Source organism: Pongo abelii, chromosome 11 (genome assembly GCF_028885655.2).
Source record: "Pongo abelii isolate AG06213 chromosome 11, NHGRI_mPonAbe1-v2.0_pri, whole genome shotgun sequence".
NCBI lineage: Eukaryota > Metazoa > Chordata > Mammalia > Primates > Hominidae > Pongo > Pongo abelii.
In genome coordinates, this window is record NC_071996.2 from 89687757 (window position 1) to 89711871 (window position 24115).

The 24115-nt window shown below is 33.2% G+C and overlaps 1 protein-coding gene and 1 long non-coding RNA gene across 2 annotated transcripts in view; one reads left to right on the plus strand and one right to left on the minus strand.

Annotated features, from left to right (window-relative positions):
• Window positions 1-1325: 1325 nt before the first annotated feature.
• ZSWIM2 (zinc finger SWIM-type containing 2) lies at window positions 1326-23396 on the minus strand. Its single transcript, XM_024243584.3, has 9 exons — window positions 22743-23396; window positions 21479-21555; window positions 18511-18551; window positions 12742-12952; window positions 11219-11467; window positions 7864-7948; window positions 7041-7153; window positions 4195-4348; window positions 1326-3261 (listed from the first exon to the last, which is right to left on the minus strand). Exons 1-9 carry the CDS (start codon window positions 23181-23183, stop codon window positions 2455-2457), a joined length of 2178 nt encoding a protein of 725 aa, XP_024099352.2. The 5' UTR covers window positions 23184-23396; the 3' UTR covers window positions 1326-2454.
• LOC134759610 (uncharacterized) overlaps window positions 22959-24115 on the plus strand; it is a 135999-nt gene continuing 134842 nt past the window's right edge. The window contains exon 1 of the long non-coding RNA XR_010136061.1: window positions 22959-23131. This is a non-coding gene — a long non-coding RNA (uncharacterized LOC134759610). The remainder of the gene's footprint in view (window positions 23132-24115) is intronic.

Below are 24115 nucleotides of genomic sequence, written 5' to 3' on the forward strand. Positions count from 1 at the left end.
GGGTTCTTTTAAAAAGAAGAGTGAGAAACAAGCAATGGGGAAAGGATTCCCTATCTAATAAGTGGGGCGGGGAGAACTAGATAGCAATATGCAAAAAATTGAAGCTGGACCCTTTCCTTACACCTTCTACAAAAATTAGATGGATTAAAGACTTAAACATACAACCTAAAACCATAAAAACCCTGGAAGAAAACCTAGGCAATACCATTCAGGACATAGGCACGGTCAAAGATTTAATAACAAAAACACTGCAACAAAAGCAAAAATTGACAAGTGGGATGTAATTAAACTAAAGAGCTTCTGCACAGAAAAATAAACTAGCATCAGAGTGGACAGACAACCTATAGAATGGGAGAAAATTTTTGCAATCTATCTGACAAAGGTCTAATATCCAGAGTCTACAAGGAACTTAAACAAATTTACAATAAAAAAAAACAAACCATCCCATTAAAAAGTCGGCAAAGGACATGAACAGACACTTCACAAAAGAAGACATTCATGTGGCCAATACATATGAAAGAAAGCTCAACATCACTGATCATTAGAGAAATGCAAATCAAAACCACAATGAGATACCATCTCATGCCAGCCAGAATGATGATTATTAAAAAGTCAAGAAACAACAGATGCTGGTGAGGTTGTGGAGAAAAGGAAATGCTTTTACACTGTTGGGAGTGTAAATTAGTTCAACCACTGTGGAAGATACTGTGGCGATTCCTCAAAGATCTAGAAGCAAAAATACCATTTGACTCAGCAATTCCATTACTGGGTATATATGCAAAGGAATACGAGTCATTCTATTATAAAGACACATGCACATGAATGTTCATTGCAGCACTATTCACAATCGCAATTGGTTGATTTGGGAATCAACTCAAATGCCCATCAATGATAGACTGGATAAAGAAAATGTGGTACATATACACCATAGAACACTATGCAGCATAAAAAGGAATGAGATCATGTCCTTTGCAGGGACATGAATGGAGCCAGAAGCCATTATCCTCAGGAAATTAACACAGGAACAGAAAACCAAGCACTGCATGTTCTCATTTATAAGTGAGAACTGAATGATGAGAAGACATGGACACCTGGTGGGGAACAACACACTGGGGCTTGTCTTGGGGGCAGAGGGAAGGAGAGCATCAGGAAGAATAGCTAATGGATGCTGGGCTTAATACCTAGGTGATAGGTTGATCTGTGTAGCAAACCACCACAACACGTTTACCTATGTAACAAACCCGCACATCCTGCACATGTTCCCTGGTACTTAAAATATAAGTTCATGAAAAAGATTAAAAAATAAATAAGGAGAGTGAAATATCTACGGGAACATAAATAATATTTTATTAATTGGAAAATTATTTTGCAGTTTCCTTAACTCTATCTTTCAAGACAAATAGGCTAATAAAATTCTGAATTGCTGACAAATATATTTGGCCATCCATCTGTATGTCAGAAGCAAGACAAACTTTCATTCAATTTTCAAATGCAGCTCATATTATAATTAACTTTGTTACTGTTTCTGAATTACATTTTATTACTTTCTGTTTGTGATTAACCTCAATTTAATCACTTATTTAAATGCAAATGCTCTTTTCAAAGAATTTTGCTTGACATCTTCAATATTTGTTTCATAGACCTATGTATTCCATTATTACCATGATAAAAAATATCATGTGATATTTTTTCCTTGTGACAGATAATAAAAATCAATATAGCATCAATAATTTTAAAAATATTTGAAAAGAAACTGGGCCATATAATTTAAAAATAAAAAAAATGTAAGGGTTACATTTTTTCAAATGAACACTTTGAAACAATAGTTACTTTGAAAATAGAGCAGATTTTAAATAACAGATCCTTCGATAATAGTGATTGTATCAAGAAATTTGGTAGTACTTATATAAGTTTCCTGAAAATAAAGCATTAAGACCATTATAAATGTGACATAGCTGATAGTATTTCATTTTATTTTCATTTTATGTATAAGAAAACTCCTTTATGGAGTTTTTTAAGGTTTTTTTTTTTTAATAGGTTTGTGGTAATTACTAGTGCAAGAAAAATGCAAAAAGTACAGAAGTGCCAGGGAGTAATCCCTGCATGTTATGTGCTACCATGAAAAATATGTGAAAACAGTGACTCAAAGTAGGAAAAATCTATTTCCTTAATTTAAGTAAAACATTTCTAAAATCAGAGTAAAATAAGATAAAGTCTCTAAAAATTATTCATTATTTATAACATCCTGAATATACTCATGAAGACACCCAATGCTGTAAGTTGTACAAGTAATAGAATCATTTCCTTTAAGTGTAGTGAGCTGTTTATAGGTAAGTAGGCAAATTCCAACAGAGAATTTTATATACACTTGTCAAGACTATATGTGCTTTTTATGTTCTATAGAAAACATTTTTTTATATTCAACATTCAAATATTTTCAGATAGTAAACTTTTTCACAATTGAACTCCTTCTATTATTAAAGACAGCTCAGTACTTTTTGTATTTACAGAGTGAGACACAGGCTGTCTTGATAGATGACTACATTTTCGTGTAATTTCCCCCATACAGTTATTATACCTTTTAGACAAACTAAGTTTAGCTGTGCTCCAATTGACAATATGATTGAAATCCTCTGGAAGTAAAGTTGATCTCTTGTTGTCCTCTCTTATTTTAGTGCCAGGAGTCTTCTTTAGGTGGTGGTTATTACATTTACAGCCTTTGGTCATCTGGCTTTGACTAGTGTGGTATTTTCCACTGATGCATGGACTTTCCATTGCAGTGGGACATACAATATTCTTATGAACAACAGGAGGAAGAAGTGTTTGAGATGGTATTTTCCCAAATGATACAGTGGATAAATCTTGAAGATACCTGGGAAAATGTTGGCTAATTTTATATTCATAGGTTAATTTTCTTGAATTTGAATTATCTAATTTGATAGAGCATAGATTATCTATTGTTATGTTCTCATAGGCATCTTTTGGGCTTTGAGATGTATTCAATTTATCAAAATTACACTGAGGTATGCTAGGTAAAATTCCAAGTCTATTTTGTTTTAAGACTAATCCGGTACCAGGAATAAAAAGATCTGGTTCTTTCTGCTTTGATAGATGAATGATGTCTCTGTTTGAAACAGACTGATGTGCTTGTCCATTCACTGCTGAATTTTTCCAAGTTAAAGGGTTATATATAACTTGTCCATCAATAGGGCATGAATTGCACTTGTGGAATAACCAATTGTCAATACACTTCCTGTGAAACTTTAAAAAAAGATAAGCTAATCAGAACTATACCAATCTTGTTTATAATATTATTCAAGTAAATTTCCCCCAGTTTTATAATTGTATGATTAAAAATATTTAGCAAAATTGAAAAATAATTATTTATCAAGTTTTATGAAAATATTTTGAAGAAGTTAACTACTAAATATAACTATGTAGGGACTGATTTCCATTTTCAATATTAAAATGCAAAGCCTTTTATGGATAGCATTCATAATTTTGTTAAAAATTCTCTACTTAAAGCTATTAATTTCACTGCTAATTATTTCTAATGAAAATTATTTTAAAAGTCATAACCAACTGGGGTTGAAAATGGATCTGATAACAGTAAAATATAAAATAACAAATTAAATTTTTGGAAATGAAACAATTAGCCATTTTAAATAAGGATGACTCTAAAGCTTTATTACTGAAGCTGTTTGTTTAGTGAAGCAACTTCATTTCAGAAAAAAAGTTGGTTATCAACCACTATACAGTTGCTTATCAATTATATAGTGATCAAGTAGTATTATGCTGATTCTAATGACTTCGTGTGAAATAATAATTGTGTCAACTTAAGCATTTCTGTTTCATCTTAAGAATCATAAAAATACATAGCAAAATATTAGTACTCTATAACCTTTTTTCTTTTTACAGATAACTAAAGTAGATAAAGGAATCTAACTTAAAGTACCATTTTATCTTTCCTAGATAGTATATACAGAAATGAGTACTAATCAATATAAATACATTCTCAGGGAGAAAGCTGCCTTCTCAATAGTCTCTGTGGTAGTTCTTTCTATATGTGCTGTGCAATGTGAACACCTCTGTACAGAGTACAACTCAAAAGTAAAAGGACAGACTTAAATTGTCACTTCATTTGTGAAAATTGACCCTATAGGGAAAGCAAAACTAAAATGATGTGACTTTTACCTTGTGAGTACATGGTAGCAATCTTGTATGTTGACCAAGATGAAATGCCTTCAAACAAAGTAGACACTGGTAGCCTGGAGCAAGCAGCTTACTATTCTTAGTAATCAGTTGGAGAGGCAGTGATCTTACAATGTGTTTTGGTGTGTAAACTTGGCTGAATGAGAATAAGCAGAGACATGAGTGTTTACATGTTATTATAGATCAGGAAGTGATCAATAGCACAGGTAAATAGCCTCTATATAAATAATGCAATCGAACCCTAGGTTTTCTTGAACTGAAGACAATAAATCTCATACATTATAAAGTTAAAAAATCTATTTTATTGATCCTGAACAATATGGATCCAACTTCATAAAGAACAAAGTTTTTGGCTGAGCGCGATGGCTCGCGCCTGTAATCCCAGCACTTTGGGAGACGGAGATGGGTGAATTACCTGAGGTCAGGAGTTTGAGACCAGCCTGGCCAACATGGCAAAACCCCATCTCTAATAAAAATACAGAAAAGTTAGCCGGGCATGGTGGTGGGTGCCTGTAATCCCAGCTACTCAAGAGGCTGTGGCAGGAGTATCCCTTGGACCCAGGAGGTGGAGGCTGCAGTGAGCCGAGATCACGCCACTGTACTCCAGCCTGGACAACACAGTGAGACTTCACCTCAAAAAAAAAAGTTTTAAGTAGTCATATCAAATAAAAATGCTAACCTAAAATTTTTGAGTTTGAGTTGCACTTTAATGTCAATAAAAGCAGACCATATACTCAAATTATAATATTTTAGTCTGAGCCAACAATTGGGCAAGTGTTTAGAAAAATACAACCCAATTCACTCTGTGTATTGGAGTGTATTCACTCTGTGTAAAGTGTATAGTAAGCCACATTAAATATTCCAGGCTACTATGATAAATTGGTAGATCATAAGAGATAAGGAAATTTGTTTTTGTTTGGGGTATATTCTTACCACTTCAATATTGTTAGACTATGTTAATGTAACTCTAAAAATACCAGCTCTGTTTTTTGTACCAAAAATACTGACATAACTAAGATGATATACTATGAATTAACTGCTATTTGATGCCATTGCAACTAGTAAAACAGATACAACAAATCTTTAAGAGAAAAAAAAGTTTGGTTAAAAGGTCAGATGTATTCCTATCATTCAAAAGTCATTCAGAACAAAGTTCAAATATATTCTTCAGAAAAGTTTGTACTTCTCATTACTCTACAGATATATCCTCAGCATATTACAGAAATTGCTTTTACCAGGGTCCTCTAATTTCAATTAAAATGTATATTTTTAGTACTCTTTTAAGGTTGTTACCTACTGTTTCTTATCCTGAAATTCTCTTTTTATGTATTCCATTTTCTCTGCCTAAAATGTCCTTCTTCTCCTAATGTTCTCCTTCTCAACTCCCTGTCCCCCAATATCTCCTAAGTCCAACCATTAGTTATACAACTTAGCATTCTAACAGGATGAAGTATGATGCCTGTGCAGGGAAAATGGAGTTGCAAAGCCTTTGTGTAGGCTCATTTTATGCCCCACAAGAGCTCTGGTCTCTAATGTGTGTGGAGTACCCACGGGCATGGGCTATACATCAACTGAAGTTTGGATACAAAGTTACATATACGTGTGCATGTATACGTGTATGGGGGTACAGGTGTATTATATGTATATGTATAAATATATATATATATTTAATGAGAACAAGCACATTTTTTGTTTAGTTGATTCACTGAAATTATTATTTTTATTTTCTATTTTATCCCATCCTTAAAAAGTTGTCCCTTTTTTATGTGTTTTATAATGTACACAATCTCTTAATATTATACAACATGCTACATTTTCTTTTTTCTTTCTTTCTTTTTTTTGGGGGGATGGAATCTCACTCTGTCGCCTAGGTTGGAGTACAGTGTTGTCATTTCGGCTCACTGCAACCTCTGGCTTCCAGGTTCAAGCAATTCTCCTGCCTCAGCCTCCCGAGTAGCTGGGATTACAGGTATGTGCCACCACACCCTGCTAATTTTTTTTTGTATTTTTTTTAGTAGAGGCATGGTTTCCCCATGTTGGCCAGGCTGGTCTCGAACTCCTGACCTCAGGTGATCACCTGCCTTGGTCTCCCAAAGTGCTAGGATTACAGGTGTGAGCCACGGCGTCCAGCCTAAATTTTCTGTAATTGAACAGGACTGTTGCAAAAGGTCTGGAGACCTCTCCACTAATAATGTTCTTAATCAGTGTTCTGAAATATAACCAATCTGCTCGGCACTCTTCTTCCAACAGGGTGAAATAGAGGTTAGAGAGAGGGGGAATGAAGCAAAAAAGACTTTCTTCCCCCAAAGGCCAATTATTTAAAATGAAAATTTCAAATATCTTTGAATCTTTTTTATTTAAACATAACTGATGTCAGTTTCAATTTTACATTTACGTCGATGATTATGTGATTACTGAGGAAACTATTGTATCCCTCATATCTAGTATAGTTTCTGGTCAAATTAAAAATAATAGATAACATTATTTGAATATTTATTGTGTGTATTAACTCATTTCACACTCACAAAATTCCTACAAGGTTGGTTTTAACAATTATTCTCATTTTAAAGATGAGGAAAATGTGGCAGATAGAAGTGAAGTAACTAGTCCACAAGTCACATAGGCAGTGTGTGGTTGAACTATGATTGGATTCAAGCAGTCCGACTCTACAACCCTGCTCTTCAATTGGATGGTATAATGCCACCTAGTATCTAAGTGCTTAATAAGAATTAAATAATAAATAAAGGAATAAATAAAACTTATTCAAATTGAAAAGTTATTCAAAGATTCTGTCATACAAGAAATATAAAATTTACTGGGAACCTCACCCTTGCTTTTCTTGAAAATGTGACATCTTTTCTTCTATCTCATTTTTAGTATCTATGTATTTTACAACTTCATCTGCTCTTTTTTCTAGTGATCTCCATTTTTGGTTTCTTTTCTGTAATAGGTGAAAAGTAGATGTTACTTTGCAAAGTCATGTATATTTTCATTTTGTGGATGAAAATTAGTTGGTTGCATATCAATAATGTGAATAATGCACAATATTTTAAGCATATATATTATTTTTCAACATGTTAAAGTACTTACAAATTATTAGTGAGTCTCGTATTGCATAGCTACTATAATGGCATTACTTTTTAAGGTAAAAAATAACAATAATTGTATATGTTTTATTTTATCTTGTCTGGTAAGTAGAAGGTAGTATTATTATTCAGCATCAGGAGATACTTTTTAAGTGTACAGTTTAAATTATTCCAGTAAAATTCCATGTTTCATTATTGCTTATGTAAGAAAATTTAAGAGAAAATCATAAATGTTTTGGTTTTACGTTATAAGCCAATTTGTAATGTTGAGAGCTTTTTAAAAACTAATATTCAAGTTTGATGGCTATAATTTCTGTTCCAAAAATTTATTCATAATGTCATCAGATGTTTCTTATTGTGTTAGATTTTATAAATTACCAGTGTAAGAACCGGTTGCTTTGTGCATCCTTATGAAAAAGAGTTCTCCTAAAAATATGGCTTTAGGTTTGTATTAAAAACCAATCAGCTCTGTTCCACAGTGTTATGTATTCTTATTCTTACACTGACTTAGCTCTACAACAGGACAAATAGAAACACTGTATTAGATTCAAGATGGATACTGTACCTCACGAAATGTAAATGTGTGGGAAAGATGGCAGCAGCTATCAAAACATTCCTGGCATAAGTGATATTCTATGCATTCGGTACACCTAAACATACAAAACATCAAAACATGCAAGGAAAAAAAAATCCAATTATTGTGATGGTTTGGGGTGAAAAATTCTGACTGAAACTTCCTGGGAACAATCCAAACCTGACAAGGTTCATCTCAAGTCACACTGTGTATTAGTTTCCTGTTGCTGCTGTAAAAATTTACTACAAACTTAGCTTAAACTGCACAAATGTATTATCTTACAGTTCCACAGGATAGAAGTCTGAGATGAGTTTCAATGTGCTAAAACCAAGGGGTTGGCAGGGCTGTGTTACTTTTAGGGGGCTCTAGGGGAGAATCTATTTCCTTGCTCTTTCCATCTTCTAGAGCAGGGGTCCCCAACCCCAGGTGCTGACCTGATCTGTGGCCTGTTCAGAACTGGGACATACAGCAGGAGGTGAATTGTGGGAGAGCAAATCTCCACCTTCTGTCAGATCAGCAGTGGCATCAGATTCTCATAGGAGTGTGAACCCTATTGTGAACTGCGCACATGAGAGATCTAGGCTGTGTGCTCCTTATGAGAATCTAATGCCTGATGATCTGAGGTGGAACAGTCTCATCCTGAAACCATCCCCCAATAACCCCTGTGGAAAAATTGTCTTCCACAAAACTGGTCACTGGTGCCAAAATGTTTGAGGACTGCTGTTCTAAAGACTGCCTACGTTTATTAGCTTGTGACCCTTTTCCTCCATTTTCAAAACAAACAACGTAGCATCTCTCTGCCTTTCTTCCACAGTCACTTTTCCCTCTGACTTTCTTGCCTCCCTCTTCTACTTTTAAGAACCTGTATGATTACACAAGGCTTATCCAAGCAATCCAAGATAACCTCTTTATTTCAAGGTCAGTGATTAGAAACCTTAATTTCATCTGCAATCTTAATTCCTCTATGACATACAAGATCTGGGCATAAGGATGTGGACGTTTTAGGAAGTCCATTATTTTGTCCACCACATACCCCTTCCATGACGCCTTCTCAGACTACCTTAGCTTTAATTTACCTCTTTCTCTACATTCTTACAGGATGTACAGTCTATTAGATATTCTGTCATTTGATTATCCAGTGCTGCTTTCCAGTTGTTTCATGAATGCCAGAGTTAGAGTTGGCAGCATACTTCTTGAAAATAAAAATTATATTATTTTTTCCCCACAGAATGGAAAAAGGTAAACATATAAAAGATCTCAATAAAAACTATTGACAAGTCAAAAAAAACCCACTTTCCATAAAAGCCCAATCTCAAGGTTATATTGTTTATAAAAATTTTGTCACAAGTAGAGGATTTTAAATTACTTGCAACATAATTTACCAAACTGAAAATATTCTGAGCAGTAGTCAAGTAAACTTATTATTCAAGTTATCAAATATTTAGAAGATTATTGCCATGAGAAATTTAAGAAAATATGTCCCTCAGACATCTTAAAAGAAGCAACTGCTAATTTATTCATTATTACTCTTTGTACATACAGGGAAGATTTTAATAATTAACACCAATGGGTTGGACAAATGGTGCCATTTATTCAATACATCAAAGTATGCTGGGCTAAAAAAAGTTAAGCATCTCTGTATTTTAACATATATCTAGTAATTTTGGAATTAACTTCTTAAAAGATGAAGTAGTTAAATTCTGAAATTCTAATGAAGAAGGAATGAAGAAACTTTCTAGTTAATCTTGTCGTCTCCTACTCAATGTGTTCCTAAAAGAAATGGAAATAGTTTTTCAGACTGATGACTGAAATGTCAGTACTCGAGGGAATGGAAGATGGATGGAGTCACAAATATTGAAAATGCATTCTTTAATTTGTAAAAGAGAATGGAGACAGAGATGAGTAATTGTTAGCCAGATCCGTAGAGGAGAAGTTATGAGACAAGAAAAGATTCTCAAAGGAGAGTGTAGGGTCCCTAGTGGGCAGGGGGCAGGATAGTGGGCCACGTGTTTACTTAGTAAGAAGAATAATGCCCCAGGACAGAAAGAGCAGTCAGAAAGCTCTGAGTGACAGGAGTGCACTGTCATCAACAACATACCTAAAATCGATATTTGTACTAAAGCTGCCTGTAAACCATTTGGGGAACATTGATTGTAAGCACTGAGAATTTTACACTGTGGCCGTCACATGTCCTTGTTCCCCCACATGTCCCAGTCCCCTCTTTCACATGTGACCTTAGCCCCTCCCTGACTGGTCCTATCCACCCCTCTTGAGAAAATTTAAATTGCCCATACGATGGCTGCTAATACCAAAGATCAAGTCCTTCCTTTTCCTGGAATCCTCTTTAACCAACATTCCTGAACCTAGCTGAATACCTCTTATTAAAAGTTTGTAAAAATTCTGTACTTCCTCCCCAAGTTAGAATCCTCTGTAGGAGCCTTCTCAGGCCAGCCATTTTCCAGTAAATACTTTTGTTAATAATCAACTTTCTTTTGTGTAACACATACAGAAAACAAAACTAAATTCAAAGGAGAAAGGTATAATTTGCTGTTGGATGTGATAATGTTTTATGGTTTTATGAGAGAGTTTTAATATATATGTAAATTAAATTGGGCTCATCATAATGTAATTCAATAAACTGATACATTTCAAAAAAATGTGACAAAGATTGAAATAATGTTTTCTTCTTAATGTACTGTTAACTTAAAATTTTAATTAAGAAAATACAAATTTCCTAGGCATAGCAATTAATTTATGTTTTATCGTGAGAATTGTGGGAAAGTTTGGGGGTTACTCACAGTGAAAATTGTTTGCTCTAATAATTACTATGTTTTTGTAGTTGTTGAAGTATAAGATATGAAAGAAAACAAAACCTGTACTCATTGCAATTTGGAGTAGGGGGGACTGGATTAAATATTCAGTCAATCTAGTCAATGTCCCTCTGGCCCAATCTTCAGAATTTTTGGCAATGACTTCAAAGGTAGTTCAAAGAAAGTTGCAGAGGGTGAGAGATCCAGCAAGGCTCTGAGCTTGGAAACTTATCTAGGCTAAAGCCACCTATCCTGTGTCCAGAGCTTCTAGGACGGGGTGCTACTTCAGACCCAATCTAGACCAGAGCTCAAACCAATACCCTTGCACAGGAGAAGAAAATAAAATGATTGGAGTTCCTGAGATACTGGACTGAGATAGAGGTCAGTCTGTGAGTCCTAAATAAGCAATCGTCACACAAGTCAAACAGTATATGCAGGAAGAGGGAGGCTACAGAACGGGTACTTTAATGCTCAAAGTTTCCTGATGTAAAAAAATAAAAAAGAACACATGCTTATAATTTACGAATAACACTTACTTATAACACTTCCCCTCAATTGGAAATTGTTTGCAGTTGTTACAGGGAATCCCAAGGTGTTTGTCCAGTCTCTCTTTCTCTGCTGCAGTTACAAGTTTGCTAGAGTTTTTGAATTCCTCCAAAATCAGTTTTAATGGTGCAAACTCTTTCCTGCACAGAGGACATTTCAACATGGAAGTGTTTGATGTACTCTGATAATTAGCTAAGATCTTCATGCATTTTATATGAATACTGTTGCCACAGCCAAACCTATGAGAGATAAAATTGAAGTTTACCATTTGTACAGAGCAGTTTTATATATCCATTGTATATATATATTACATATATATTTATATAAATAAAATTTCCTGTGCTACCATCTTTATTCCACAAAAAAATAGATTCTGAACTGATTTTCAGCTATAGCTTGATTACATACACACACACACACACACACACACACACACTCACTCATTCTCGTAATCTATCATCTTTAATACATCAGAATTCCAAACTTAAATTTTCCTTTATTCCAATGAAATGGTGAAAGATTTTGCATCATTAAAATATTTTCATTTGTAAAGTGAGAATGAATATAGGCTTAACACAAAGGAAAATAATAATAATTATTATTTTAATAAAATGCTTCACTGAGAGCAGGGGTGCCACCATACTTTTCCAGAAGTCACACAATATATGGTAGTACCAAAGAAATATCTGCTGAGAGAAATACTATTTTGGAAAGTAGTTAATAATTTTACAATATGCAATAGAAGCAGAACATGAACATGAACAACTACAGTGTGGACAAAAGTTTTGTTAAATTATCAGAAGAAAAAAGAATGACCAGGAGAAAAAAATTGCAATGGAAAATGGCTGTCCAAATTTTTCAAGTCCAACTTTGTAGTGCTGTGAAGAAAGGTATGAACAATAGACTCTCAATAAAGATTTGTGCATATGTGAACATTGAATTATTTATGTTTAAAGATAGAATTTTGAAAAACTGAAAATAATTTTTGTAATTTCAAAGTAAAATCATCTTTACTTTCAGAAAAGTCTTTATAACTATAATAAACCATCGCATTTATTCATGTGTATAAAATAAAAACACAGGAATTACTCTACTCTTGTTACTTAAGGTGGGAAGAGGAATAATTGTGGAATTATGTTTCAGTTTTTACACTTGTAGTGTAGCTCAGAAAGATTTAGAGTAAGAGCATATATTTAGCTCATAACATATATATACACGCACATATATATGTTGTTTCCTAACATATATGTTATATATAATATATATATTTCTATTATATATATTTATATATAATATTATAGATATTATATATATAATATATTATTATATATTATATATATATAATATATATATGTGTGTGTGTGTTAGGAAATAAAAGAATGTTAATTAAGTATAAATTAGCGGTAGGTAAAGTTGTCTATTTTTTCCCTATCATGTCTCCTAAGGTAATAAATCAGAAATATGTTTTAGAATTTTTAATTAGTTTTAAGAATCCAAATTAAAAATACATCACCTGCAAAAGGTGACAGGAAGCTTTTTCTCTAAAAGTAGCTCTTGACAAATAGAGCAGATATCCTCCGAATCAATTTCCTTCTGTTTAATGTACCCATCTTCTTCAACATGTTCATTTTCGTCATTTGTTCCTGGTTGGGGAGTTTGAACTCGATGTATCCCCCGAAGCAAGTCACTTATCTCTCTTTCTCCAAGACCCAATTGTAAAGCAGCTAGTGAAAAATCCCAAAGTATTAAAATTCAGTCACAAAATTGGAGCTACAGAGAGATAACAACTTATGCTGAAAGTTAGAATTTTCTTTCAAATATCAGAGAGACAGTTTTGATTGAAGTATCACACTGACATTGACCACTTATTTACATTTTTTTCAGAGCCAAAATGTCAGAAAAGAGTCATTTAAAAAAATTTAAAAATTATTATTTTTTCTTGTAACTAAAAAAGAGTCAATGCAAACAGTGCACTTGAATATGATAGTGTTCATCCTTGGATTGGTGTTACAATCATGTCTTATACTTCGATCTGTTCACTTGTCCATAAACAAATATTTTGTCAACATATAAGAATATTAAAATAAATGGGACATGAATACATGGGGAGGAAACTGATATCTGAGTAACTACTGTAATTATTTGTTAGATGAATAAGTGAATTAAATAATAATGGAAGAGCAAGACTTAATTAATTGTGCCTATTTTCTGTTTCTGTTTTGTGTACCTACAAAAGAGTGTCTCATTAGTCTTATCTTCAACAGATTTGGTCAGTGTTTCTCAGGACAATCTATTAGTTACTATATTGCTTGCACCACTGGCATGTGCATTTTTTGAATTCTGAATTTTCTCCATCCTGTAATCCTTAAAGGAATGATGTTCTAAGTGCCTATAGTTTTGATCAGGGAATCCTAGATTCTTCATTCCTTGGCCCATCCCTTTGCTGCTTCCCCCTTCCATCTCCTACTCCTGAACATGTCATAATTTAAATGCTAGTTGTTATTGGTCCCCTGCCTTCTAGTCATTTTATGTATCTTTTTAATATATATGAATTAAAAATCATTTCAAAGATAATGAAACACTCTGTTTTTCTGGAAAGATCCCCTAACTAAACACCAAAATACTGAAAACATTACAGTTACATTTCAATACAGAAATTGCGGTTCCCTGTCTGAGGTGGTATGGCAAGTGGACTGTGGGAGGGCATCATACATTAATTAACCATTACTTTGGGGAAGAAAGGCTATTTGTCACAAAGACACAGCAACACAGCAACATCTGCTCTCTAAAATGGAGAGAAAAATAAAGAACAAAATATTGTGCTTTGGGGAATAAAGATGCACTGGGGCAGCAGAAATACTGAAGAATAAAATTTCATAAAAGAAGCTGGCCACAAACTGTTCTGTGTGGTAAAATGTGAATTGGAAAATAAAAGGAAGAAACAAACTCTTCTAAAGTGAATTTGGAAAAATTAATGTATAAGACTATGCAGGAATATTTTGAAAGAGAAGAGCAAGACAGCTAACCTGGACTGACATCACAATGTGTTGTACAAGTAATAAATGTAGTAATATATGAGATGCTCTAAATAATAAACATTGTTAAACAAAGAGGAAAAGAAGGATTATCCAATAACTGTTACTGAGATAACTGGGTGGCAATATGGAGAAAATTAACTCAAACCAAATACCAACCTCCAACTTATACCAAAACAACTACACACTGGTGCTATTATATAATAAAGAACAAAAATAATAAAATGAGCAGAAAAAACTCCAAAGGACTATTGATACTATGGAAGAAAGACAATTTTTAAAGGGTTGAAACAATAAATATGAAAATAACAGATGATCCGATTTAATAACACAAAAACTCCTATGTATAACAAAATTTAATAAAGCCATAGAGAAAAAACTTATAGCAGATTAGAAAAACATTTGAAAAAAGTAATGCTTATAATAATTAAGAAATGTTTGCAGTTTTATCCTAATAAATACCCAAAATACAATTCACATAAAACACAAATAGTAAACAAGGCAGTGGAAGATGTTCAATTTTATTTGCATCAAAGGCAAATGAGTTAAAATAAGAATAAAGCACAGCCACTAAAACTGACTGAATAAACACTGATAAATGTTACGATTTGTTTGCCTTATGTTATTTCTTTTGTATTTAAAAAAGTTATTTGAAGGCATTTTAGATCTTCCATAAAGGAATGTTAAATAAATATACCAGAGAATAGAAACGATTTTCTTATTTAATTTACCAGGCATGGATAAATTACTTTGAACCTTGTATCTGGTTTTTTCCTGCTTTGTGTGGCTTTCTTTCCAAAATTATAGAAATATTACTAACATGGCAAAATATTTCTATGTGTCTTTATTTTCATATTTCTTAAATATGCTGTTATCTTTCTTTGTATGCTTAAGTACTATAGTTAAAATGTGCCAAAAACATGAATCCAAAAAACATATAAAACTTAAAGAAATTGACATATTGCTGAAATCACTGTAAATCAGCAAAAGTATTCTGAAAACATATTTGGCAATACATGGGGGGAGACATAAAAATATTAACACTTCTACTCCAAAACACAATAAGACTTTAGGCTAAGGAAATATTTGAAAAGAACAAAAAGCTTCACGTACAAAGAATATAACAAGCAGTTAGAAATAAATGCCTAATAGTGGAAGAATGTTAAATTGCTTATAATATACCATATTTAGTGAAATATTAGCTAGCCTTTGATGACTTTCATTACAGAGATTATATAGTATGAAAATATAAGGTAACAGTGTGAGAAAAGCAGAACACAGAATTCTGACAGGCTATTAGGCTGTTTTATGATATATATAAAATCATAAAAGGAAAATAGAAAATAAAAAGTTTACATCTTTCTGGTGAGAATTTAGAAAAATTTCCTTTAATGAGGTTTTAATTTTATTCATAATTATTTAATTCCAAAAAGAAGATAGTATTCACTAGTTATTGTATTTAAAAGGAACTATCAGGTGGTAAACCTAGCTTTTGTTGGGAAAATGTTTATGAAAAAAAGAATGTTCAGTGTTCAAAAATTAACATTTTTCATAATAATATTCCCATATAATCATTTTTGTCAGTCTTTGAAAAGAGTCTCATGTTTCTTGTATGCAACACTGGAATGTAGATAATTGCTTCCAGATTCCTTTTAGAAAAGAATCTCTGAATGATGTTCAAAACATACCTCTTCCATTACAAGTAACATTCCCTCCACACTTATTTAAATACTATACACAATCCTAATGAGTAATTATTTATAGTTTTCTTTATTTTTCATGTATGTTTATTCTAGCTTTAATTTAAATGATAAATTCTAAGATCACCAAGACTTTCTTTGAATATTATTACAGTCTCTAGTATTACATTGTGCACATGGGATTTTCTCAATGCTTACTAATTGAAATTTCTTTTAAAGACAAAAGACACAAAAAATCTTTATTTCAGAAGGAAGTATAAACTTTCAAATTATATAGGATTAATTTGAAACATTAAAAAATTCCCTACTGTAGACTGAATGGTTGCTGTCTTCGATAAGTGCAAAGAATAATAATACAATGTAATATATTAAATTGATCAATACAAAATTGCTGTGTTTGCAGATAAAAGACATTCATATACTAGCAATACATACGATTCAATTTATAAAAAGCACCTAGCAGAGCTCCTGGCTAATATGTGGTACAATAAATATTTGTTGAATTTAATTGGGTAGAACTGCACTGTTGAATATGGTAGCCATTAGCCACAGGTAGCTATTGTGTACTTGAAATTTGATGAGTGTGACTGACAAAACAAATTTTAAATTTTATTAAATAAAAAATTTAGTTTTTAACTTAAAGCTGATAATCTATAGTTACAGAAAAATGTATAAGTATGTAACAATTTGGATATGTGAATCTATTTTTCAACTAAAAAGTTTGAGGAAGTCTATATACAGATCAAATATTTCCATTGAAAATATAGTGTCAGAGTTGAGATCTACTGTAAGTATAACAAACACGCCAGATTTTGAAGACTTAGTACAAAAAAAGTAAAATAGTTCATAACTTTTATATTGATTACATGTTGACACAATAATATTTTGATGTACCGGGTTAAGTTAAAATACATATTAAAGTTACTTCCCTGTTTCTTTTTACTTCTTGTAATATGGCTACTAGAAAATTACATACGTATGTTATATTTCTATTGGACAGCCTCAGTATTGAAGCTTGTGAAAATGATATGGAAGAATAGTGTAGAGAATAAGACTTTGGAGAGATGGTCAACATTTAACTTCAGTGAATACAATGGAGAAGTCAAAAAGAAAACAATATGTATAAAGCCATACAACCTAGTCATCAGGCATGAAGGGACTGAGAGAGAGGCTTAAGAAGAGGCTGACATTTTAGAAAGAATCTGTCTATCTAGAGAGTGAAAGACAAAGTGCAAAGTTCAGGCACTGGAAACAAGGAGGCTACACAGAATGGTACTAAGGGCTGAGGAAAGTGGAACAAAGGTAAGAATGAGTATGGAGAAATAGAAACACTTGAGAAATATGTAGGATGTAAAACAAGCAGGATTTGTGGTATGGGTAGATATATGGCAGAAGAGGACGAGAGAGAAAAAAATCAGAGAGAATATCAAGGTTTATAGCTTTGAAGAGAAAATAAAAAGGAAAGCCAGTATGTGAGGTAGGGAAGCTAAGAGGGGAGCACAGATGGAGAAATTAGTATTTAAGATGCCCATGGGACCTCCAAATTGAGCTGCCCAGAAAGCAACTGGAAATATTGGTCTGCTGGTAAGATTGGGAATCACTGATACAGAGTTAACAGCTGGAGACATGGAAAATGGGAGACATTTCTAAAAAAATATGTAGAGTGAAAAAAGAAAAATCCCTGTGAAACACTAATGTTAATTTATTATCTGGTATAATTTTTAAAATATGTCTACTGTGATTGTAATTCTATAATAGCTAGGGGGAAATAAACTTGCCTAAATAAAACCAATTATTTTTGAATAGAAAAAAATTTAAAACTAATTATCACTTTAATTATTCATGAATATCAGAAACATTTATTAATACTTTTAAAAATGCAGTTGTTAGATGGGTCTAGTATTGGTCAAACAATTCCTTAACTGCAGTTAACCCTTTCACAATGACAGTATCTTTATTATAAGATGTACAAATTTAAGTGACCTGTATTGCAATTATTTTTCTTTCTTTCTTATTTTTGAGAACTCTGGAATTTAAACTTATATAAATATATAACTGACTCTAAACTCAATTTAAGTACTCACTTAAAAACTACATTTTACTCTGCTTTTGTTTAGCAAAACAATTTCATTCAGCAAACATTTTTGAATAAAATAATGTGCCATGCCAACAGTCTATTTCTGGGATCTAAAAAAATCACATTCGCTATTTTTCTCACAATTAAAATAATTTTAGACACAGAAACCACTGTAACCTTTTCTTAGAATACGTAAATGTTTTTCTACTTAATAACTGGCCATTGTTTCATACCCGTTTTTATTAAGTGCCTAAGAGTTTGAAAATGACATATAAAGTTACATTTTTTTAAAGATGAAAAATGTTCCAAGTGTCTTAAGTTTAACAAGCTGAGCTACTGATAGTTACCAGATTCCCTAGAAAAGTAACCATCTAAATTTAGAAAATGTTAAATAAAAAATTCTTATATTTGTTAACTTCAAATTAGTAAAATAAAAAAATAAAACAAAAAACCCAAACCCCAAAACTTACATTCATGGTTCCTTGGAAGCTTGAATTTTTTCAACAAGACCCTAACATTCACAAGTAGAAAAAAAATTGAGACATTTATTTTTGACATAAACTCAAAAGACATTTAAAAATATTTAGAATAGAAATCAAATTATAAGATTTATATTACGGAAAGTGTTATGAATAAACTTAAAAATCATCAATTTTCTGTTATAATAGTTGTTAAACTTATGTTTTAAAATAAGTATATGTGAAAAAAGTATGATTAATGAAAACAAATGACATCTGGTGTCAACAGATTTGTCAGAGAGAGTCCATGTATTTCTTACGACATACAATTATTCAAAGGGAAAGGATAATGAGGGGATTTAGGTTTTTATGGTACTGCCTTTAAACTTCTCTGGAAAGGGAGTAATTTTCTGGATACTGTACCAAATGGCTGTTTTCCTACATATACCTCTCTAACGCATGATAGAAAAATTTTTTTTTTAATTTTACCAATTAAAATGGAATGCGACTTTTTTAAAAATGTGGGAAATGCCTATTAAATTATTATTCAAAGATACTAAATATACTTTAGTATATGAAACACTTTGATTATATTTCCATTTACTTAGTGGTTACAATATTGTATAACATGAGTTATATAATAATCAAAAGAGAATACCCTTCCCCTGACATAAAATGAAAATGGAAAAAAAACTATTTTAAATATAATCATAATACCAAATTGTAAGTTGTGAAAGGACTATATTTTATTTTTATGTCAACTAGAGTAAATAACTTGTGTTACCAGATGCTTAATAAAAAGTGATCAAAATAAAAGAGCAGAAAAGTTAGTAAAAACATTAGAAATAATTATATAACATTTTTTACTTCTAAAGAAAAGCACTAGAAATGTGAAAGTCAGTCATAATCTTTTCTTAATTTCTTATTTTTTCATGTTAACTATCAAATACATTAAAATAATATTAATAATTTGTTAGTATGAGTATAGGTAGGCAAAACAAAATGAGTTGATTTGTACTTAAACTTAAGGAACTTTTTTTTCATTTCTAGAGGTCAATTACCCTACAAATAGATTCTGACACTAGATGAAAAATTTCAGATTTAATAGACATCATCTTCAATAGAGTTCTACTTCTATCTTGAAAGATTTATAGTTAAAGTCAACAAAATTATACACTGGGGAAATGACATCCTATTCAATAAATTGTGCTGGGAAAATTGCAGCCATATGCAGAAGAATAAAAGTGGATTCATAACTTTCACCATATACAAAAATTAACTCGAGATGGATTAAAGACCTAAATGTGAGACCTTAAACTACAAAATCTCTTGAAGAAAAACTAGGAAACTCTTCCGGACATTGGCCTGGGCAAAGAATTTATGATCAAGTCTTCATAAGAAAACGCAACAAAAAGAAAAATAGTTTAATAGACTTAATTAAACTATAAAGCTTCTGCACAGCAAGTGAACAATCAACAGAGTAAACAGACAACCTAAAGAATGGTAAGAAATATTTGCAAACTACGTATTTGACAAAGAGCTAACATCCTGAATCTATAAGGAACTGAAACAACTCAACAAGAAAAAACCTAATAACCTCATTAAAAAGTGGGCAAAGGACATGAACAGACATTTTTCAAAAGAAGATATACAAGTGGCCGACAAACATAATAAAATGCTCAACATCACTAATCATCAGAGAAGTGATGATTCCACAATGAGATATCATTTTATACATGTCATAATGACTATTATTAAAAAGTCAAAAAACAACAGATGTTGATAAGGACCTGGAGAAAGGGGAATGCTTATATACTGTTGCTAGGAATGTAAATTAGTTCAACCTTTATGAAAAACAATATGGCAATTTCTCAAAAAACTAAAAATAGAACTACCATGACCCAGCAATCCTATTCCTGGGTATATGGCTACAGGGCAAGAAATCATTACATCAAAAGATAGCTGAACTCATATGTTTATCACAGCACTATTCACAACAGCAAAGATACGGAATCAACCTAACTATCCATAATGGTGGGCATAAAAATATACCACATTAATAAAATGTGTGTATAAACATATATATATATAATGTAATAGAACTCAACCATAAAAATTAATGAACTCATGTTTTTGTAGCAGCATGGATGGAACTGGAGGCCAATATCCTAAGTTAAATAATTCAGAAATAGAAAGTCAAATACTGCATGTTCTCAGTTGTAAGTGAAAGCTAAACAATGGGTCACATGGACACATAGAGTGAAATAAGACATCAGAGACTACAAAAACTGGGAGGGTGGGAAGGGAGTAAAGGCTGAAAAATCACTTATTGGGTACGATGTTCACTATTGTGGTGATTAGTACACTAAAAGTCCAGACTTCACCACTATGCAATACATGCATGTAAGAAACCTGAACTTTTTATAAAAAATAAATAACCTGAACTATTTATAAAAATACATGAAAATTTAAAGTGATTCATAGTCAAATGTTAACTGAAAAGGAAAATATTTTGAAACTTGACTGCCATAGGCCAATACGGAAAAGGTGAACACTTTCAACCTGTGTATACATGTAGAAAATGGAACATTTGATATTCAAGAAAACGTGATTTTGGAAACACAATTTGTGGAAGCACAGCAATATCTCAAATGAACCATATAATTATCAGCAGTGATGGGATCAGGATTTTTCCCCCATTTTATAGTTAGATTTCACATTTGTACATGAGAATCTAAAATTGATTTTTTCTATTTAAAAGCATTAACATTATAAAATGGTTCTCAATTTAAATGTTATTCAATTTTCAGAATAAAATGAAATACTGAAAAATTATTGGTAAGCTATGACCATTTTAACTTTATATTCCCCAAACACCAAATTTCTTTAATTGTGTTGTTATTGAAACCATGAAAAAGGCAAAATATTTAACACACCAAGATGTTCCTTCATGGAAGATCTTCATTGAAAAGTCACTTACCAGCAGATATGCTTACAAAGTTCCCCTCCTTTCAGAAATGTGGAACAGTTACAAACATGAGGATTTCCTAGAAAAACCTTTAAAAGAAAAACGCATACTTAAAAAGACCAGTAAAATTTGAGAGTTACAGCAAAACTGAGTTAATAAAAGAGATTTGAAGAGGTAATTTAGTTTAGGTGATTCAAAAAGGTTGAATAGATTCTACCGGAGAATCTTAACTCTTAATACTAGTCTCTAGGCTGATTTTTCATTTCATTATTTATCTTTGTTAGCAAATTAACAAATTAGGATGGTTTTAAAGTGACCTGCTCTTAGGCAGGTGAAAATAAATCTAATTCCCAAAGTCAAAGAAGAAAAAAAGCAAAAATCAACCCATAAATTCCTCACTGTAAGGAAATTCTACTTTGGGGTGAAGCTAAGCACCTTTTGTAAGGTAGCTCATTTTGGATTTTTGTTTGGTGCATTTCAGTCGGTGAATTTATTTAATTTTATTCAAGAGGACAAAATTTATTCACCAAGACTAGTTTGGCTAAAACAATTAAATACAATAAGTATTGAAGCAACAAAGTAAAAAAAAGATGCTTTAAATAAGCACAGACTAGTAAATTGCATTCAACTCTTAAACTTCATGGCACTAACGTAAAATTTTATAAGTCAACTCCTAGGAGGTAGTGCAGTGGCTAATTTTTGAGTGGTTAAGGATGGGATATGCAATTATGAAATATCTGTGGTCTTTCAGTAAACTTGAATTTTTATTCATTAATATCTTTCCAAGGTATTGCCATTTAAACCATCCTGTAATAGGGCCTTCATATAGTTTCAGAGTGAGCAAAGAGTAAAGGGAAACCTATTTATTTATTCAGAAAATATTTACAGTATGCTAGCAGATTGTAGAATTTTCATTTCGTTTGATTTACAGGACTAAGGACCACTAACAACAGATCCAAGAACACATGTAATGCGAACCAGATATTCATATAAAGCCTTTGACATTTTCAAGCCTAAAGATCAAGAGCCATCATCTTTCACAAGAGTTGCAGTTTGAAGTCTTAACCTCCAAAAAAGAAACTTCTAATAAATACTATTTCCTTCTGTAATTTCACATATTTTAGAGTCTGGAACACTCGTGGGAAGGCGCTTTCGGGAGTGAGGCAGCAAGTATCCGCAGAGATTGTGTTGGTGGCTACGCACATTGGGTATGCCAGTGGGGGAACCTGGTGGGCGGGGATGGTGGCGAATTGGGGGCGGTAGAGGCGGTAGTTACTCGGAAATCCATGTATTCCGGCTCCTCCTCCCTCAGCAGGAAGCCAGTGGGGCCCATCTCTCGTAGGAGGTAGATGCTGCTACTCAGCGCCTGGTCTTGGTGCCAGCTGAGCCTCTCGCTCAAGTGTCTTCGCCTTTCAGAGGCCTTATAGCCTCGGCGAAGCATGCTGGGTGCGGGCGGAGGCGGCCCCTCTGCTCGGCTCACTGAGGCGCCAGCCGGTCTCCAAGACAACGGCGTGCAGGCTGGTTGCCTTGGTGACGGTGGTTGGGCTCCGGGTGTCCCGGTGTGCCCTGCGCCGAAGAAGAGCGGGCGACAAAGGTGCGGGATGGCGTGGATTCCGCAACTCGCCCCAGGCTCCACTGCATTTTGAAGCGACGCCCTTGACTGAGGTGTGTTTTTAATAATCATCTGGCAGACTTGGAAGCTGGCGGCCGAAGGCATAGCTGTCAATTTTCTTGCGTTCCTTCTGCTTCCTCCGGGCAGAGATGGTGAAATCTACTTGTTAGGACAGTTGCAAACCCGATTGCCGTCTGGGCTCTGGATGCTGAAATTATACTGTGATGATTCATCATCTTTAACAGAAAGCCGAGGTTACAGAGCCCAGAGTGATTTTTGACGTTCCACAATATTCCACGAACGTTTTCTGATGGCTCACTATGTGCATAGAGTGACTGAGTCTCTGGGGGAAAGATGTAGAAGACAGGAGTTCTAAACCCTAGGAAGTGCATCACCCGTAGTGGCGCCGGCTGTAGTCCCAGCTACTTGGGAGGAAACCAGATACTTAAGTCATTTCTCTCTGCCTCTCTCTCTCTCTCTCTCTCTCTCTCTCTGTGTGTGTGTGTGTGTGTGTGTGTGCGTGTTGGAGGGGAAATGGTCTTCCAAGTGAGGGAACATTTTTTACTTGCATCTTTGGGTAGGGGTGGGTGTTGGGGATGGTACAGCCAGAATGATGGATGGTGGTACATCCTGAATGGTGGCACAGAATCCATTGACTGTGGGTACATGAAACTTACAAAGCTGTATACTAAGGAATAAGAGTTTCAAGGCATGCAATATTTGTACCTCCAATAATTTGAATTGTCTCTGAGGTTTGTTTACCACGTTTTAGGGGGAAAACTGTAATACAGTACGGGTCAACATTTTGAGTCATAATTACTGAAAAAAGAAGCCATATTAATAGAATCTCTGTAGGAAATTAAAAGCAGGAGACAGCACTACTTGGAGGCCCAGTGACCTTTGCCTTGGTGGCCAAAGATAGAGCATATTTGTCCTATTTTATCATGGGCAGAAATCATAACTAGATTATGTCAACAGCAGGAGAGTTCTCAGAAAATGGCAAAGGCAAAAGATGAAAGAAGATGATGGTAATGGCA

What these genes read in the sequence shown, in the direction of transcription:
- ZSWIM2 (XM_024243584.3), bottom strand. Translation starts at nt 23,183, where the DNA reads ATGCCTTCGGCCGCCAGCTTCCAAGTCTGCCAGATGATTATTAAAAAC. An exon ending in CTTCCTGTCACCTTTTGCAG is followed by an intron (nt 11,468 to 12,741) that starts GTGATGTATTTT and finishes TATCTCTCATAG; the next exon opens with GTTTGGCTGTGGCAACAGTA. An exon ending in ACACATTTACATTTCGTGAG is followed by an intron (nt 7,154 to 7,863) that starts GTACAGTATCCA and finishes CACCTATTACAG; the next exon opens with AAAAGAAACCAAAAATGGAG.